This window comes from Phyllostomus discolor, chromosome 2 (genome assembly GCF_004126475.2).
Source record: "Phyllostomus discolor isolate MPI-MPIP mPhyDis1 chromosome 2, mPhyDis1.pri.v3, whole genome shotgun sequence".
NCBI lineage: Eukaryota > Metazoa > Chordata > Mammalia > Chiroptera > Phyllostomidae > Phyllostomus > Phyllostomus discolor.
In genome coordinates, this window is record NC_040904.2 from 107,265,575 (window position 1) to 107,284,126 (window position 18,552).

Genomic DNA, 18,552 nt, shown 5'->3' on the forward strand with positions numbered 1-18,552 from the left:
CCTACCATCCATCATTTTTCAGATGCATTTTGACAAGACCAGTCCTGTTCTGGTCACTGGACACAGAAAAGGGGATCAATGCATCCCTTGCCTCCAAGGAGTTCACAGTCTGGTGGGGTAGACAAGCACAAACCCAGAGAATCATCACATTAAAGCATTGGTTAGCAGCTTACCTACACTGAGCTGATGGTGGCATACAGTTCAATGTGCTATAGACTCAAATGCTGAAGTAGAGCTAACCACTTCAAGGAATTTTAATAAGCAGCTTCTCTATGTTGAAGAACCCCTGAATGGCCTGAAAAAGGAATGTTTACCCACGTCCACAACTCTGATAACATCTTTCAATCAAAATTCACTTCTTTATGAAGGGTGAGACACAGTTAATTTTGGTCACTAAAATTAACCCCCCCCCCCACCCCATAAATTAGACCTACCAGTTTTACTTCACTTTATGGTAGGTACTGAGAGAGGTTAAGGCAGGTTTGCTGGAACTGAATTCGGTTCTAGGAAATGAGATAGCACAAATCAATAATGTTCTCACAGAACTCTTTCAGTAGAATCAGAATTCATCTTCCTGCCTTTTGCCCATCAAATTAACCAGCATGAGAAAACAGATAACTTTGACCTCATTAAACAACCTCTCTTTAAGCATTTGAGGACCGGGCCACTGCAGTTTCTTCCCTCCCTAAGTCATACCCAATCTACCTCAGCACTTCATAGGACCCACCTCCTCTAACTTGATGAAAGCACTAAAACCAGCTTAAAGTTGCTAGAAATTATAAACGCTTTTGATGTCTTCCATATGAGGTTGTGATATACACCTTTATCTTAAGCATTCTCAAGTCAGTCCAATGCCTTCCAGGAAACCCAGTGCCCATGATCATGACAAAGAACGGGCAAGCTTGTCAGCCTGAAATCTCTCTGTGGCCAACAGGGAAACATCTGGACTCTTCAGAAAAAGTGAGAATCTGATCATTTTAAAGGGTTTATTTGATTTCTCCACATGATCACAGCTATGGTTTTTCACATCAATAGAGTCTGTTACTACTCACAAACAGAATGCATATTAAAAGAAAACACTCCTTTCCTCCTCACAGTTACTGAGGGGGTGTCAGCCTTCCTGTGAGTGAGGAGTCCCTTGAAGTCTGCATTCCAGACCTGATTCTAGTCATTTAAAACAACTCGAAGGTGAATGACAGTTCTCAAGAGGAGACAGATATTGCACACAACCTCAGCATGACCGCAGACAGAACAGCGACACTGACATGTACAGGAGGTACAAGTGATCTCAAGCAGGCTCTTCCTGCTTGTCCCTTTTCACCACCCCCACTTACATTGATTCATTGTGCAATCTGTTTCCTTGATTATTGTTGTTATTTAAAATAGGTACAAAATTACTCATTTTTCAGGCAGGAAGGGTGATGATATTTTTACAACAAAACTGTAAGATGCATGCTTAACCTGTAGAGACAAAGTTTCATATGGAACACTGAGTCAATACCGAGGGTCATGTTTAAATATCTGCTGTCTTTTCAGCTCATTTTTTTTAAAAAAGAAGAGGCTTCTGCTGCATGCAGTACATGGTGGAAAACTCACACTACACTAGAAGACTGAAGACATTTTTAAGCAAGATGTGCACATCATATTAGGATAAACTTTATTTTTACAGTGTTGTACAATTCATTAATAAACTTAAAAAAATACAAATACATGATTTAATTGTTGTCCCAGAAAAGATTTTTGTGATATTACCAGCTGCTTCCTCTAAGGGTTGCCTGTTCCTGTCAGAAATTATGTAATTGAAATAATTTGTGCGACTTGAGAAAAATGTCCCAAGAGTGTCCTGACAGATTACACAAACACCGTGGTGGCACTCAGCCTACTGAGGGCACGAAGGGCTCTGTGAACAATAGGTCCCCACAGCTGTGACTCTGACAGGTTGAGATCCAGAGAGCACAGCCCCATGAAAGCAACATGGGAATCACATTTGGCTCCAGTCTCTTCAACAGAACAATGTACTTCTGGAAACACTTCCTATGATAGGCTTGCAAACAAAACACAGAGAATGAGAAAACCTCATTGAACACAATGCACTGTATAAAGTTGGAAACACTGTATAAAGTTGGAAACTGCATTTGTTCAAGAAGCCACCTTTCACTAGACCTAGCCCTGTGGCACCTGACAAACTCAGCATATCAGTAACAGTTTTGGAGGTGAGGGTCCCAAGTGGCCCTTGGAGCACTGCAGACACAATGATGAGAGAGCCCTCCCACAGGCCTCCACCACTGAATTTATTGTTGGTTCTTTTTGCTTTGCTTCTCACTAGTGCCTGTCCCTTCAAAAAGAGCATCCTTGTACCAAACAGCCTGTATCTTTTCTGGAACAACCTATAGTTTACAGTTGAACTCTACCATTGGTACAGAAGAGTAAAAAAAGCAGACATATTTAATATGTTATAACTTTAACTATTTGTCAATAGTAACACTGATATATTTTGCAAATATACAATACATAGATGTGGCTTCACACGATCAACATCTATGACACACAGTATTTGACTTCCTTGTCAAAACAATATCCTTTAAACTGCACAACAGAGAATGCCTCGGGGAGCCTGGGTCTGAAGAAAAACCACAGAATTCAGGAGTCAGTGGGACTGGGGAGCCTCCCCTCAGCTGGGCCTGGACCAGGTCAAGTGCCTGTGCTCTTTGCCTCTCTCTTTTTGAGTGGATGCCCAAGAGAGAGATGCTGGACCAATGAGAAGGTAAAGGAAGGCAAGTTCAAGTCACACTTCTTTTTAAAAAAGGCTAAATTCTAGACTGTTGTATTTGCTCTCTGTGGAGATTAACAAAGTGCTCAGTTTGCAGATTTGCTGGTATGATGACCTCAATGATATGGCAAAGAGGTGATGGGGAGTGAAATGGACAGACACCCAGCCGGGTGGCTAAGGTGGGCTCCCCTCTGTCGTCTGCAGTCCGGCCACGGCTCACCATGACTTCCAGGAGCACGAAGCCCCACAGCCCACAGTCCCGTGTTTGCTTCGCCCTTTCTGAAAGGGCTCTCCACCTGGGCAGGTGCCGTGGGGCAGTCCTCGGGTCCCATGGCTTAGGAACACAGCACTGGTGGCTGCAGTGGCTCGAAAGGCTGAAACTACAAAGTATGGCCCATGGGTGACTCAGGCACAGAACCGGACGCGTGCAGCGCCCGGCCCCAGGGGAGCAGATGGTGTCACCACAACACGGAAGCAACAAGAGCACAGCTGAGAGTCATATGATGCCCTGGCAGCTAACTGGACCATGAGAAGGCAGCGGGAGCCTCACCGGTGAGGGCTGGGCACTTCTCAGCTGGGGTTAGAGGGGCCACAGTGATGACACAGGGGTTATGCTAGCACATGGCTACATGAAATTACAATGATCACGGCTACCACTCAGAAAATAAAATGGGAAACACACACACTGCCCTGGTTGCTAAATGCTAAAATCAGCCTGCAGGTTTGAAAGAGGTTCCTGGTGAAACCATGCTCAGGGGCTTCTGCCTGTTGCAGCTGGAAACAGGATGAAAAAGTTATGGCGCTGAGGGAGACGAGGATGAGAGTTGGTCGTTCCATGTTGGAGATGCTACGTCTGCAGTGTATGGGTGCCCCTCTCAGAGGACTCTGAGTGAGTGTGCATCAAATCATATGCATACAAAAGAAATATGGATCATGGAAATTCACAGTTATCACAGCCGTTCAAATGTCTATGAATCTGTTTAACCAATATTCTAAGACAACCAGTTCTTAACTAGTTATCCTGAGCTGCTACTGTAGTTTACTGCATTTTATCTATTTGCTTACCTGAAATAACAGAGCATTAATAATACTGATTATTTATGATAGTATTCTGTTAATAAAATAAGGATTTATATAAAGCAACATTGGACTTTTTAAACAGTTAGATCTATGTTACTTGGCACAGTTAGTAATGATTGCGTAAGTAATGATTTAGTCCTAGAGGGACTTCTTTGCTTTTTATGAAAATATGAAAGTATCTGAGTTTGTTCCTAGCATTTAGGTTTTCAGTCTACTCTCTCACACATTCATCTAAGGTACTGTCTTTCTATCAGGTAAGTGGAGCTCCTTGTAAAGTCTATATTGCTAATTTTGTGGACTGAAATGTTTGCCTTTCACACACAAATACTACCTATACAGTATATATATATATATTTATTTATATTTATATATTTATATATTTATATTATATAAAGTTTACTTACGTATTTTCATCAACCATATCAGGTCTACTTAATTTTGCCCATTGTCAATAAAAGAGCAATAATGCAGCAAGTTTTGGGTTTTCTGTTTTGTTCTGTTCTGGTTTTTGTGTCTTGTTTCTTCTTTTTCTAGGCTTTTCATATGCATGTACAACTAGGGAGGAAAGAGTTCAGGGCTGCGTGGGGGTGGAGAGGTGGGCAGTTCAACATCATCTTGGCCAGAGGAACCATTTCAAAGCTGATGGTGGCTGAGGCCCACCCCTTGGGTTGAAGAAGACGGAGCCCAGGGCTCCAACGCTAAATTAAATCAGGAGCTTTGTTTCCTACAACACAAGCCCATAGGCTTGGGAGGTTCCATCCAGGCTGTGGGGAGCAGGGGGCAGAGATGGAAACAGAAGTGCCCTGGGTCTGGTCTGAGGCTGGCTGTCCCCAGGCGTGTCTCTGTGTGGTATGCGCTTGTTCCAGGGGGTCTGGGATCCCCTTTCAGGCTATCTACACAATTGTGCTGATGACACTGGGTTTCGCCTTGCTGTTGGTGGGGGGCGGTGGAACAGGGGACTGCCCGTGGTGGTGTGCTGCATGGCTTGAGTGGCCGGGATGGCTGGCATGGGCCAAGGGCAGTGGTGGGTGGCTGTGCATGTGGGCCCCGTAGGGCAGGTGTCCCCCGGGGGGTCCATGGTGGTATGGGTGTGTGTGCTGGATGTGCTGCGGGGGGTGGTAGTGGTGGTGGTGGTGGTAAGGGGGCGGGTTCTGCTGCATATGGCAGTACTGGCTATGGTGCCCATGCATCTGGGGTTGTGGGGGGCCCTCTGCAGGCCCCTGGTGATGGCTTGCCACAGAGTGCTGAGGATGGGGCAGGCTTGGCAGGTATGGGGGTGGCTGGGGAGGGGCTGAAGGCAGGTAAGCCTGAGGAGGGGGCTTCCCTCTCTTACTCCCAAATAAGGAGCCCAGGAGGGAGGATGAATTAGGCATTGTCTGGTGTGGGCGAGATGGACACTCTCGTGTTGATGGAGCTCTCCGGCGCATGTGAGGGCTGCTAATGATGGACCCCTAAAAAGGAAATTCATAGAAATCAAAATTAAAGCACTTATCTTAAAGCACAATCTTAAAGCACTTATGTCAGAATGAAATTTTTTTAATGTAAAAAGTTCACCCACTGACTGCTAAGCCTTAGTTCAACTCACTGGCCACAGAGGGCGGGGCTGGGTGAGGCTGGACTCTGGTGCCACTTCTTACACTACCGTGGCAGGTCAGCTGGGGGGTGAGAAGTGGCCTTCCAGTGAGAAAGGTAGGAGTTGGGCAAGAGAGGAGGGAACCTCCTGTCTAGTCAACCACAGCAGCAGCACAAGTTTGGGCTCTCAGCCTGACAAGCACCCTGTCACGACAGGTGGCCTGAGCTTCCAGATCAAAACAATTTATTTGGGGGTGTCTGTGAGCAGTGTGTGCGAGGGGAGTGGGGCAGGCTGGTGTGCATGAAGAGGAACCCTGTTCCTGCTGAAATCTCACCCTCAGCTCTCCTGAGTCCTCTCAAAGGGTCCAAGAGCATTTGCTCTATCTGTGTGGAACCCAGGGTTTCTGAGAAGGTGGTCAAGGGACAGGAGAGGCTTGGGAAATCTTGTCCTGGGGCTGGGGACTGCCTAGGCATTTCACTGCAGCTGTCTACTGCAAACCAAATAAGGAAAAAGAAAGAAACAAAAAGGCCTGCAAGCTGAGGTTAAGATGTGAACAGTAATATAGAGATGGCTGGAGGATGAATGAAATCTCATGAAATCCACAATGTTTTTCTTTCTGTCATGGCTCTCCTGCTCCCCCAAGCTAGCTAAGCAAGTCCATGGTACCCTACCTGCAGACACACAGCAAGTGAAACTCCAGGAAGGAAGCAATGGGGATGGTGGAGCATGGAAGTCAGGAGACTGGCAAAGGGGGAGGTTGCAGGGGTGCTCCGCAGCTGTTGCTTCTGCCCAGAAGCAATGCTGGTTGGTGGGTGGAGACGGGGAAGTGCCCAGAAGCCGGGGGGGTGAGGGGGGGTGTTAATCATGCTGGGAGGCCACAGGGGACAGGGGTTAAGTGGGAACTAAAAAAAAATAAAATCAGAACCAGCCCCCACCATTCCAGCCCAAACAAGCAGTGAGATTCTAGGCAGAAGGGATTCTGGCATGCACTGGGCTGAGGCAGGCATGGGGGGTGGGGGTGTGTTTGCACCTCTGTGCAGTAGGGAAAGCACACACACACAAAAGACAACAGGTATAAACCCAGGATTGGGGAGGCAACACACGACAGCCAGCTGAACGTAGGTGCTTCCTACTTACTTCCACAGTGCTCTCTAGCGATCCCGCACTGCTGCGACGCCCTCGCTTCCCTGCCCAGAACATGCAATACCAGAGGTTAGACGCGGACATGAGGCCAGGGCACTGTGCCGCTGCCACCACCACCAGGCTCAGGTATGGGGCCCACCTGATGCATGTCAGGGTAGGAGGAGGGGCTTAGGGGGGAAGCTGGTGGCAGGGCGGAAACTAGTTAATAAAAAAAGGGGGGCGTTAAACAAATAAAAGTAAAATTAGTTTTCAACCAGCCCCTTCTCCTGGATCAGCAGTCTGTGGGGAGGGGCCTCGGGGCAGGCTAAGGCAGGTACACAGGTGGGGCCCAAAGCCCCATGGCTCAAGTTGGCCCAGGCCAGCTGCTGAGGCGACAGGGTAAGATAACTTCTCCAATGGCTAAAAACAAACAAAATGTGGTCCACAGGCCTGACTTTCAGTGGATTTCATGTATGTATAGTATGTATCTGCATATACATATACATACATATATATCCCCCTCCTTCAGGCAGGGTGAGAATCATGGTTAGGAGAAAACTAAACTAGACATCCTTTTCTTCTTGGGTAAGTTAAAAGAGCTGGTGCCTCCAGGCGTGTTTGGTTTGTGCAGGGCCCTGGCCAGGGGCAGGAGATAGGGTCAGAGGCTGCTAAGAGGGACCTGGAGTCCCGCTCCCTTCTGTGGGCACCACCCCCAGGATGCCATTAGCATTCCCTTGGAGCTCACTGCCAATGCCTTTTTATGTCCCCAGAGAACGGAATGTGGTGGGCACTCCATATGTGTCAGCCATATTAAAGGAAAGCTGAGTTTTCCTCTTGGTTCTGGATGTCCAGTGCCTAGCCTGGCCTGCAGAGTCCCTCTGAGGACTTCTTCATGGGTTCCTGCAGGGCATCCAGGCCAGTGGGAACAGTGGTACATAAACTTAGAGGCCCAGCCTCCGTCTCATCTCTGGGAATGCAGATGGGTAGGGGTCACAGAGAAGGGGCCTCCCACTTGACATTTTCTAGGCTTCCATCTGTGCAGCCCTGGGCATGAGTTGAGCACCATGCTGGTTCCTGCTCAAGCCCCTAACAATGCAGGACAGGTGTCACTCTGTCCTGCCAAGGAGGAGGAAATGGAGGCTTTGGCTGATGGCCTGACCAGCTCAATTCCCATAGTGAGCAGGGTTCACTCCCAGGTCTGCCTGCCCACCTGAGGCTGGAAATCTTGGCCAAGCTGCCTTCTGAGCTGGACCCAGGCCAGGCCCAGGAGCCAGCAAGGTGGGATAGATTACCATATGCCTCTCTGTGGTCTGCACCTCTGTGGAGAGGATGTACCTGTGGGTCTTTGGGTCTCACAGCAGCACCTGAGCATGCTGGGTCATGCCCAGGCCAAAGCTTCAGTCCTAGGCAGACAATAGCAGGCTCAGGTAAGGTCCAGTCCCTTTGCCTTGAGTGCTGACCCTCCGCTCCTTCCCCAGCCTGAGTTTCAACTGGAAACCTGAGGTCTACAGAATGCCTTGCTGGACTTTGGCATCTGTGAGAGGGCCTCAGAGCCCACTCGGGACAGGGTCACACAATGGATGAGGGCAAGAGTGTTTTCCACCAGTTCCTGAGGACCAGGAAAAACCCTTAATCCCAGGCAGAAGAAAGATGATGGTCACATTTCCTCATCTTCCAGCTGGTGTGAGAAGACGAGTAACCTTCTCAAGGCTCTCCTCCCCCTACCCAATGTGGGTCAAGACTTAGGAGAGCTTTAACTTGGATATCTTTGAGCCATGTTACATTTCTTAGAGCTCACCTTTTCCACTTCTCAGATCAGCATGAGATGTGGGGTGTCCCTACAGCAGCTCTCTGGACTCCAGTCCCAGAGCCCCACTCACAGGCACACCCACAGCCAACTGCCCACTACACACCTGTGTCCAGATGTGTGCACACATACACACTATTAATAGAGGCAAAGCATTCCAGAACAGAGTCTCACATCCACATAACCATACCACCCCTCATCTGCACTTTTTCCAGATAACCTTCCCTAGACCCTGCCCTAGCTTCAGGTGAACCCCTCCCCAGCCAGCACCTCTTAGAACCAGCCTGATCAGAAATTATGTGTGGAAGGGGCTCCCACAATGGCTGTTCAGAGCTTTCCCCTGCCTCTTAGAGTCATGACAGAATGTGAGCTCTCTGCCTAGAGGGTTGGCCCTGCGACCTTAGCAATGCTGGAGGCCACGCAAGTGCACTTACTCAGTGACAACAGCCACACATTGTGCCAGGCTCTGTTCTAAATGCTTGGCATGCATCAGCTGTGTCACAGAGATGCTTAGAGGGAAGTACTAGGGAAGTTCAGTTAGAGGGAAACTGAAACCCAAAGATATTATTTGGCCGGGGCCTGATAGCTAATAAGCAACAGAAGGGGGGCGGAGGGGAGAAAAGATCTTATCAGTGTGACTCTGCAATCAGTGTGCTGTGTGCCCTCTGCTGGGCTCTGGGTGGCCATCCCAAGCGCACTCCTGAGCACAGCCTCTGTCCCAGGAGAGGCACTACAGGCCATTTGTGTGCAGAATGCCCCTCTTGGGGCAGCAGGTGCTGCTTTGGAAACTGGCCACCAGGAGCCGCCAAGTCTCCCCAGATAGGACTGCCCTGGTGTAGGACACAGCAGGTCTCCAGCTCTGCTCCTGGAGTGATGATGGGTGCAGGTCCTATGTCTCCATGGAGACTGGTGTTGAGCAGCTCGGCAGGAAGGGGGCAGAAGGACCTCAGGGACCCACAGACAGTGTCCACCATGACCTAACTGATCTAGGGGAAGGGTTAAGGCCTAGTTACACTGTGTTCAAGGTCCTTGCCAATCCTTGATCGCAAGCCAGCAGGGCTCTGGTGCCACTGAAATGCACAGAGGACCCTGACTGAAGGAAGACCACGTGGAGGGACATGGGGTGAATGCCTCATAGCTTAGTGGGGATCTTGGGCTGGAGCCCAGGCCCCTCTGCCTACCTCTCAGAATATCAGGGGCTCCTGGAGGTATCTGCTGCCAGTTCTGGGCCATCAAACCAAGACTGTCTCTTGGGCCCCATAAAGGGCTGAGGCCATATTCCTGGTAGGCTGTCTCCTAGATAGCTATGTAAGCGCAGGTCTGGGGCAGCTGTTCTTAGACAAGTAGTTGGACTTGCCAACCACTAAGTGTTGGGTTTCCTGAGGGGGCAGACTGCCCAAGGCCTTGCCTCTTTTTAACAAGGTCATCTCAGTGAAGACCACGATGGGTGGGAGGATGTTGCATCTGGAGAACTATGCCATGGCCTAGTGCAGAGCACCCAATTCCACATCTCTGGTGGCTGAGCCCAGCATCTTCTGGAAGGCTGCTGGCATTGGCCTGTCTCCTTCTGGAAGTCACAGGTGGCCTGCTCCTAGTCTGGGGCCCTGGTGGCTGCCAGAACTTAAACACCCACTTCACCTCACCTCACCTTCCAACCTTCCTGGGGTCAGGGCACTTTCTTTCCTGGGAATCTGTTTCATTGTAGCTTCAGCCTCTGAGAAGACACAATCCCTAGAATCTTTCTCAGCTCAGAATCCCTAAATGAGAGTGGCAAGAGTAACAATAAATGAAAATCAGCCAAATTTTGGAGCTCCATCCCTCCCATGCCCGTGTGTCTGGGCACGTGGCTCTGTCTGACCTCTAAGCTCTGGGAGAGTTGGACATATTCATCACCTGGACAGAAGTGAATGTGTCTGGACATGCTAAGAACCTCAGTTTGAACAGAACCACTGCTACCTGAGGCAGCTGGACAGGGTCCTCTGGCCCTCCAAGGAACAGAGGCCAGAGCCTGCTCTACTGCACAAACTCAAACACAAGCTCCAGGCCCCCAGCCTGGAGGCCCATGGTAGTCCAGTTACATTTAGCTGGGTTCAGAAGCCACAGGGAAAATCAGTGGTTCTTGACCAGGGGTGATTTTGCACTGCAGAGAACACCTGGCAATTTCTGGAGACATTACTAATTGTTATAACTGGGAAGTAGAGGCCAGGGATGCTGTTAAACCTCTTCTGCAGCACTGTCACCATAGCAAGGAATTATCAGGCAAAAAATGCCAACAGGGATGGGGTTGAGAAGCCCTGGGTTAACCCTCATGCTGGCAATGGATTTCTGATTTTCACTATGGGAAAAAAAAATGACAAGACAAAAGCAAAGGAAAAAAATCCAACTAAAAAAAAAAGAAACCAAAAAAGAAGTAAAGAAAAAAGTTCTGAGACATGAATAAGCCAAACAAAGGGAGGTGAGCTGCTGGCAGGGCAGGTACCAGATGGCATCATGAGCAGGCTCTCACAGGGGGGCCAGCATCTGGCCACTTGGTGATGCCTGAGGCAGGGTGGATGGGCCAGCCCCTAGAAGGGGCAGGGCCACTGGTCCTCTGGAGAAGAGGAGGCTGGCCTCAGCCTGCGGATCTTCCCCAACAAAGCGGGGGCTCCTGGGACCAGGATACCTGGGGCCTCAGGGCAGGTAGAGCCTGGGGTCCCAGGATCCTATAGTGCTGGGCATAGCCCCATGCCCACTGTGCAGTGCCCTGCAACCCCCACTGCACTGCAGACCCTGAGCCTCCTCCCAGGAGAAGCTGACTGGTTAGATATGACTAGCGGGAGGCTAAGGACACTGTCGGGGTATACCCCTTCATTCCATAGCGCCTCGGATAGGGCAGCAGGCAAACTAGGTTGGAGTAGCACTCACAGGCAGTTAGCAGGGGTCTGCTCCCATAACTCTCTGCTTCACCTGCCCCAGCCATGAGGACCCAGCCATGTACGGGCTGCTGCCAGCAGAAGCTCCCTGCTCCCTGATATTCCCTGCTCCCTGATACCCCATACCCGTGCTCTAGGAAAGCTGGGAGGTTTGAGAGGTGCTGCTTGCTTAGGGGTTAAGAGGCTGGCAGCAAATTAAACACACACAGAAACAGAGAACAACAAATATCACAGTTTCCACCAGGGCTTTCCCCTGATTCCCAGGGCCAGCTATGGCAGCTGCTTCTGCGCTGGATAGAGGCCCAGAAGGGAGACCTCTGGGGAGAAAGCAAGACCAGGGACAGCGGGAAAGGGCGTTTTCAGACAGTTTAGAGAGCTGTACTCCATTTCATTCATCAGCATAAAACACAGGGTCATGGCAGCACAGAGGACACAGGACACATCCATCAGCGGGCCTGGCTTACTCTTTGTGAGAACCATTTTCAGAAAATAAATAAAATAAATAAATAAAACCCTGAAACAAGAAAGGGAGAATGGAGGAAACTTCCTTGCTTTTCTGCCTTTGACAATTTAGTCCTGGGTTTTGTTTTGTTTTGTTGTTTTTGCCTTTTGGTGACATTCTCTCAGTGTGCTGTTATGCTGCTATGGTTTGGGGATGATCAACGGAAAATCAGTGGTGTGCAACCTGAGCCCTCCACCACCAGCCATACTGCAGTGCCTTCCTGGCGCACAATGCATGCCCCAACCACTGGTGTGCCCGGTCTGAGTCCTAGGCTCAGCTCTTACCAGCTTCTGAAAGGTCCCTCAGGGAGCTGCTGAGGGCACTGCGCTTGAGGCCCTCGCTGCTGGCATAGCTGTCGTCCAGGCAGGCCCGGTTAAGTGTCCCATTGCCTGACTCCTTTTTGAGGCTGGAGCACTGGGACATGCTGGGCCGCACAACACCCTTCTGTTTCTCAAGCTCCGCTGAAATAGAGGAGCAATGGTTCAGTGAGAGGAGCATAGCCTGGGGAGAACAAGGTTGGGAGCGGGGCAGGGCTAGGACCCCCCCACCAGGAGGAAATAAAGAGGACCACTGCCCTCTGTTATTGGCACTGTGACCAAGTCTCTGTCTACCTGAAATGGGGAAAAAGTAAGGGGGCAGGTGTTGTGTTGGGAAAGAAGTGTGATGGCTACCTTCAATGAAAGGAAGACAAAACCAGACTCTAGAAGGGACATTGGAGAGGCCAAAATGCCTTGTGGCCTGCATGAAGGATAGTCACTTTCCAGGGTGAGGATCAACAAGGAGAGAGAGAGTTACTAGGTCTGGAGATAAGCTAAGTGTTGATTGGCCTTTTGTGGAAGGGCGAGACATAGGCACATGTGAGCCTCTGGGGAGTGAGGCTTTGAGCCAGGAGAAGCAGGGGTTGTAACCAACTCCAAAAGAACCCAGGTGATGGGCATGGCTGTGACCTCAGCAGTCTTCTGTGCCCTGATGCAGAAAATGACTAAACAGCAACTACAGTGAAATGCAAAGAGCTCAGCTTCAGAACTCTGGGAGCTCTCGACCCTCGGGGTAACCAGGAACCAGGGGGCTCTCTCCAGTCAGGACAGTCCTGGGCCTCTGAAGCCCTGGCTTCACCAGGAAGCCTCTGCCACCCCCTCCTTCTTCTGTGCCACCTTCTGTGGCCTGGTCATGTGGGCTGCCAGTCACATGGACATGAGAAGGCCAGAAAAGACTGGGGTATCTCATTTCTGTGGGCTCACAGTCACTGCCACCACAGAGGAGCCAATGCCTGTGTCCAGTGAGTCCTAAAAGATGCTGAGGTTGCTGGCTCTTCCTCCCCAGGAGGTTTACAACTTACACTCTATCCTGTGCTTCTCCATCTCCTGCACCTCTGCAATAGATTCCCGCAGGTCATCGCTGAATTTCTTCCGGTCTTGAGGATTGGGAGCATTAAAGTTTATTAACACTTTTATGTCTGCTCCAGGGACTGCAGATGTGAGCCGGATGCCATTGGGGTAGTCTGCAAAGGAGAAGAGAACAAATGGGCCCCTGCATTGTCTGCCATCTTCCTCCTGGTCAAGAAAACGCTAGTAAGTCTGAATTCAGGATGGGCATGAGAGAAGTGGTTAGAGTGCAGGCTTTCAGCAGACATGTCTGATGGAGAAAAAGGCTTCTGTAGTGCAGCCTGGTAGAACCACCAGACAACCTCCATCTGCTAACTTGGGCCCATGTTGCTTGATATAGAGTCAGGGGAAGATTTGGCTCATCTTGAGAGGAAGCCAGGGCTCTCTTCTTCTCCAACCTGAAGGTCATGTAACCCAGGTCCTTCATTTCCAGTCCCTTGGCCTCTAGGAGTTAGTGGCCAGACACTGAGTCCAGGCAGAGACAAAGGCAGCATCCTATGCTAGATGGAGTGTCTTACACAGTCACCTCAGATAACTGTGAGGCTAGATTGAGCTCTGTTCTCTCCCAAATGGCCTCTAGAACCTCAGCAACTTTGGGGTACACTGTGGGTGCCCCCACACCTAGTGCACTCTGTGCTGAGTGCAGCGTCTTTCTACTCAGACCTGCCTCGTGCCACTGTCGAGCTCAAGGGTTCTCTAGGTCATTGGTCTCTTGGAAGCACCTCTCCCGTCAGTGGAAATCAAACATTAATTACTGAGTGTTTGAAGTATCTTGAGGCAAACACCAATCTCACCTTTGACCCATGTCAAGGCTGAAAACTTAAACACTTATAAGCCCAAGAGATTCTTCTGAGTGCAGGTGAGACTGAGAGCAACCGAGAGTGCTGGGGATGGAGTGTGCAGCTCAGGACCCCTGCCACTCAGGAGTGCGGGCCCAGGGATGCCAATATTTCTCGTTTTTCACGAGAAACCAAAAATATTAATGTGAAGATTTAAATATCAACTCAACAAATTTTTAAAAGTATATAAACTAAATATAATGTAACTGAGCCAGACTACCCTAGCCCCCTGTGATCTACTTACACCCAAAGAAGGCCTTCCAATTGCACTTCAGAATATATCCTGACCGAGTGCTTCCTCTGTGCCAGGGGGCAGTTTGAGAACCCTGGCATGAAGGCATGGCCTACAGTACAGGTGGCAAACACAAGGCCTGCAAGCCAAATCCGGCCCTCCACCTTGTTTCTACCCAGCAGCAGCACTGAACTCTCAGTTAACTGTTAAGGAGTAGTTACATTTATACAGTCCTAAAATTACATTTGGCCCTTTGAAGGCAACTACAAGGCTGATGTGGCCCCTGATGAAAATGAGTTTGACACCCCTGGCCTATAGGACATAAGGTCAGCTCTTATTAGGATCTGTGTCTAGGATCAAGGGCCAAGCCCCCGGAGTCTAAAAATGATCCAGTCACAGCCTCTGTCTGAGGATTCAGTCTGGTCAGGCTGCTGTTGGGAGCATCACTGCCCCCTTGGGAGGGGGGGCTTCCTGCTTTGGACAGTGTGGGTGGCACCAACCTCCATGGTGTCACTTGGTGGAAACCAAGGCAAGGCAGGCTTCTGGCCTTGGGTAGGGCACACAGGTCAGGAAGTGGGGAAACTGCATAGCTGGCATCCTGGGCCTCTTGTGGACATGTGAGAAAGGAGAGGGTATAGCAGGTGCTGGTCTCATTTAGGACACAGAAGAGGTAAAGAGCCCCAAATCCAGGTCCCTGGCACTTTCAACTTGCAGAATTGAAGGCTCATCAGACAGCACCTGTTTCAGAAGATGAGGGCATCCCTGCTGTTGGAGACACCATAATGCCCCATTGGGGTGGTCCTACCCTTGGGCCACTCCAGAATATGTGGGGCAGCAGGACTGTCCCCCGATCCCATCTCAGGGATCTTCAACAGAGAGAGAGGAAAAGAAAAGGGCATGGAACATGAGAAGCAAGATGAAAAGACAAGGTCAGTGGGGGTGTCCTGGTTAGGAGTCAACTACCCTAGGCCTCTGTGATCCACTTACACCCAAAGAAGGCCTTCTAGTTGCACTTCAGAATATACCCTGACCGAGTACTTCCTCTGTGTCAGGAGTGCTTCACATGTATGCAATCCTACGATGTGGGCACTGGCACCATCCCATTTTACAGACAAAGGAAAAACAGCTCAGAGAGGTTAAGCAGTCAGGCCACATAGCTGCTAACCATAAGAGCTGGGGTTTGAACACTGGCTATCAGCTCCAGGACTCAGTCCTGGACCTGTACATTCCTGTATTTCCTGTTTGTCCACATGTGCACATCATTTATGCCATTTACTTCATGTTTTCCTATTAACATTTTACTTAAATAAATTCACTCTGCCCTAAATTAAAATATCACCTCTAAGAAGTAACAGTAAGAGGAAACCCAATGAGCACTATGTATAATGTTATTAAATTCTTTCTAATCTCTGCTGCGTATCAGTGAGCACTGGAGAAGCTACCCTGGGCCTCTGTCCTTGATGGCACAGGAAGAAAGGACAGAAAATGGAAAGAGGAGTGCTTTCTGACTATGAACTTAGAGTTGTGTGATAGGTCACAGCCATGTGTGGGCAAGTGCCCAGTACACACACACACAACCAGGCTGAGGAAGGGCCCTAGCACAGACTTACACTGGTTCTCGAAGAGCAGGACCTGCATGCCGTAGAGGGAGAAGGATTGTCGGAAGTTGTATGTCACTGAGTTCTTCTTCTTCTGAAAGATCTTGGTAACCTGGGGGCAGCCAGACAGAGAGGCTAAGCTACATCATCTGTCCTGCCCTGGAGTAGCTCTGGGAGCTCAAGATTGAAAATGTATCTGATGGTGACCATGTTCTCCTGTAAGAATTATTCTGCAGTTCAGAAGTCTGAAGGCCCCTGTAGCAGGAGAGAACTGACATGGGGAGGAAGGCACACCCATTCATACCCTGATGTGGACACTGCTTTCTGTGTCTGTGAGACCCTGGTGCCATCCTGGCTGGCCAAAAAGCCCCTCAACCCAGAAGAGGCGGCAGACATGTTACCTCATGTGGCACTGAAGACATCATGTAAAGGTCTTATGTCCAGGACCCCATCTGACCACTGTAACTCTCAGAGACTAATTTTACAAGGGAAACAGATTCAGAGGTTTGAAGTGACTTGCTCAAGGTCAGGGATGCTTAATAAAGAACTTGAGCCCACACATCTGGATGCCCACCTCAGGAATCATACAAGTGCAGCCGATCCTTAAGCAGGTAGGGTCTAGGGACATGGACCTTCAGCAAGGAAGTCTGTGGCACACAGTGGGACAGAGACCTGAGAACAGGTTCCCCCTGCTCTCTGCAAGGGCATCTTCATCCCCACTGGCTCCCATCCATGCTGCCTTTTTGGAGGGCAAGCATGCCTCAATCTCCCTTTAGGAATCACCCCCCTACCTCCTTCAGTCAATTAGTCCTGGGGACTGTGACCCAGGCGTAGCCACTGAGACAGCACCACACCTGCCTGACCCCATGATTAGCTCAGGCTCGGGCACAGGATGTAAGACCTTTGCTGGGATTCTTAGGAAGAGAATCCCACTGGTGGCCAAGGAGACAGCATTAAGCCTGGAGCTGCGGAGGCTGACTTCCCTTCTTGCACAGAGCCTACCTGAGAAGGTAGCCCACACAGAGGAGAAGCCTACAAAGCTGAGAGATGGAGATTATTCAAAGGAGTCCTGCTGACATGTCTTAGCTTCTAAAACAGCTAAGGATGAGGCTCCAAAATCCCTTCTGGACTTTTACGTAAGCCAATGAAACCCCATTTTCAATGGTAGCAGTTTGTGTTAGATTCTGCCCCTGGTGACCCAAAGAGATGGGCTAATTCCACCCCCTCACCTCCACCCCACACCCTTGTGGGTATCTTCCCACATGCGGGCACAGAGCCAGATGTCCCTGTGCAGCAGGTGTCGGCCACAAATGCCATGAGGGAACCACATACCACCAGGAGGTCATTAAACAGGAAGATTTCTCGCTGGTGCAGTCCAAGTTTCTGGGGCTTATTTGGGTCTGGAACCTCGAAGAGCCGGCAGTAGCAGACCAGCCGCCGGTGAGGCAGAGAGAGAACCTGTGTGGGGAGGGGAAACACTGTCCTCAGCAGCCTGCCCAGCTCTGGGGCCTGGGCAGCACAGGAGTCTAGCATGAGTGCAAGTTACCTAGCCATTGGGCCTTGTGTTCAAAACCACATTTTCTTATAAACCGTGCAGAGTGGACCACGTTTTTTGGCTTGTGGCCATTTTCTTACTTTGCCCTGTCAGACCATGGTTAGTGCCCCACTTCTGGTGAGACTTGTTTGATTCTTTCAGGCAAGTACTAGGCTTCTTAGAGGACCACACTCACATGTAAGCCCCCAGCCATAGGGAAATCCATGTTTCCTCAGTCCCCACAAAGCCCCCATTAGTGCCTGCAAACATTTTTCTAGAGAATCTACTCTAGATGAGGAAGCTGAGGCACAGAGAGATTGAGCAAGTTTTCTCAACCACACAACCAGGAACTCTGCAGACTCTCAGAGTCTTCCCATTCTCCCAGGCCCCTCCTAAAGGACTTTAACATTCTGAAGCCTGAGAGACCCTATCCAAACTCTTGAGCCCTCAGTCACCGCTCTGTGGGGCCTGGTCTGACCCTTTGCTATGCACGCTTGTCTCTGAACACACTTGCCACAGGTTCAAAGACCCCCCAGCCTTGCCCCAGTCCAAGCTGCTATCAAGGCCTGGTATGACAGACCATCATGGAGGCCCAGTTGTGGCTCTAATAGAACCCCACATCCTGCAGGAGACAGACAAGTTAGTGAAGAGATGGCACATCCCCAGAAAAAACCCTCAGAGGGTAACATGTTCACAGGTAGGGGGGACTCTGCAAGGGGCACCCTGGTAGAGGGGTATCTGAGCTCAGCATATCAGAAAGATAAGCTAAGGGGGACGAATGTGTGGCCCAGCCTGACACACTCAGGGGACAGTGTTGTCTGGAGTAAAAGTACAAAGGAAAGAGGATGGTGGGATGTGGGGCTAGAGAGGTGGATGAGGGCAGGCCAAGAAAGCATCCAGGAATGCTGGTCTCTCTGTAGGGAAACTGAGAAGTGGGGGGTAGTCAGAGGGTTTTGTGACGCTGACTTGGCTGACCAGCGAGGGGCAAAGACGTACAGGAGGAATGTGTCATGGGACTGCAAGGCTAGCAGTATACATGTGTGCTCCAGGGACATGCAGGCAATTTCCTCAAGGCTGTGGCAGCAGAGAGGATCCTCATGTAGGAGCATGTGGTTGGGGGCAAAGCCTGGGCAGGGCAGAGAAAGAGAAGGCCCTCCAGTGCACACCAACGTCATCTGTTTCAGGTACAGTGTCTCAG

General features: G+C 50.0%; 1 protein-coding gene across 15 annotated transcripts in view; it reads right to left on the reverse strand.

The window, feature by feature from the left end:
- Window positions 1-972: 972 nt before the first annotated feature.
- IQSEC1 (IQ motif and Sec7 domain ArfGEF 1) overlaps window positions 973-18,552 on the reverse strand; it is a 447,285-nt gene continuing 429,705 nt past the window's right edge. For 6 of the 15 annotated variants that reach the window (XM_036018305.1, XM_036018303.1, XM_028504779.2 and 3 more), the window contains 6 exons: window positions 17,153-17,278; window positions 15,833-15,932; window positions 13,106-13,267; window positions 12,051-12,227; window positions 6,561-6,610; window positions 973-5,301 (listed from right to left, as the gene is read on the reverse strand). In XM_036018305.1, the coding sequence (XP_035874198.1) occupies window positions 4,744-5,301; window positions 6,561-6,610; window positions 12,051-12,227; window positions 13,106-13,267; window positions 15,833-15,932; window positions 17,153-17,278 (1,173 nt within the window). In that variant the 3' untranslated portion in view covers window positions 973-4,743. The remainder of the gene's footprint in view (window positions 5,302-6,560; window positions 6,611-12,050; window positions 12,228-13,105; window positions 13,268-15,832; window positions 15,933-17,152; window positions 17,279-18,552) is intronic. The other 9 variants (XM_036018308.1, XM_028504783.2, XM_028504785.2 and 6 more) reach the window with 4 other exon arrangements.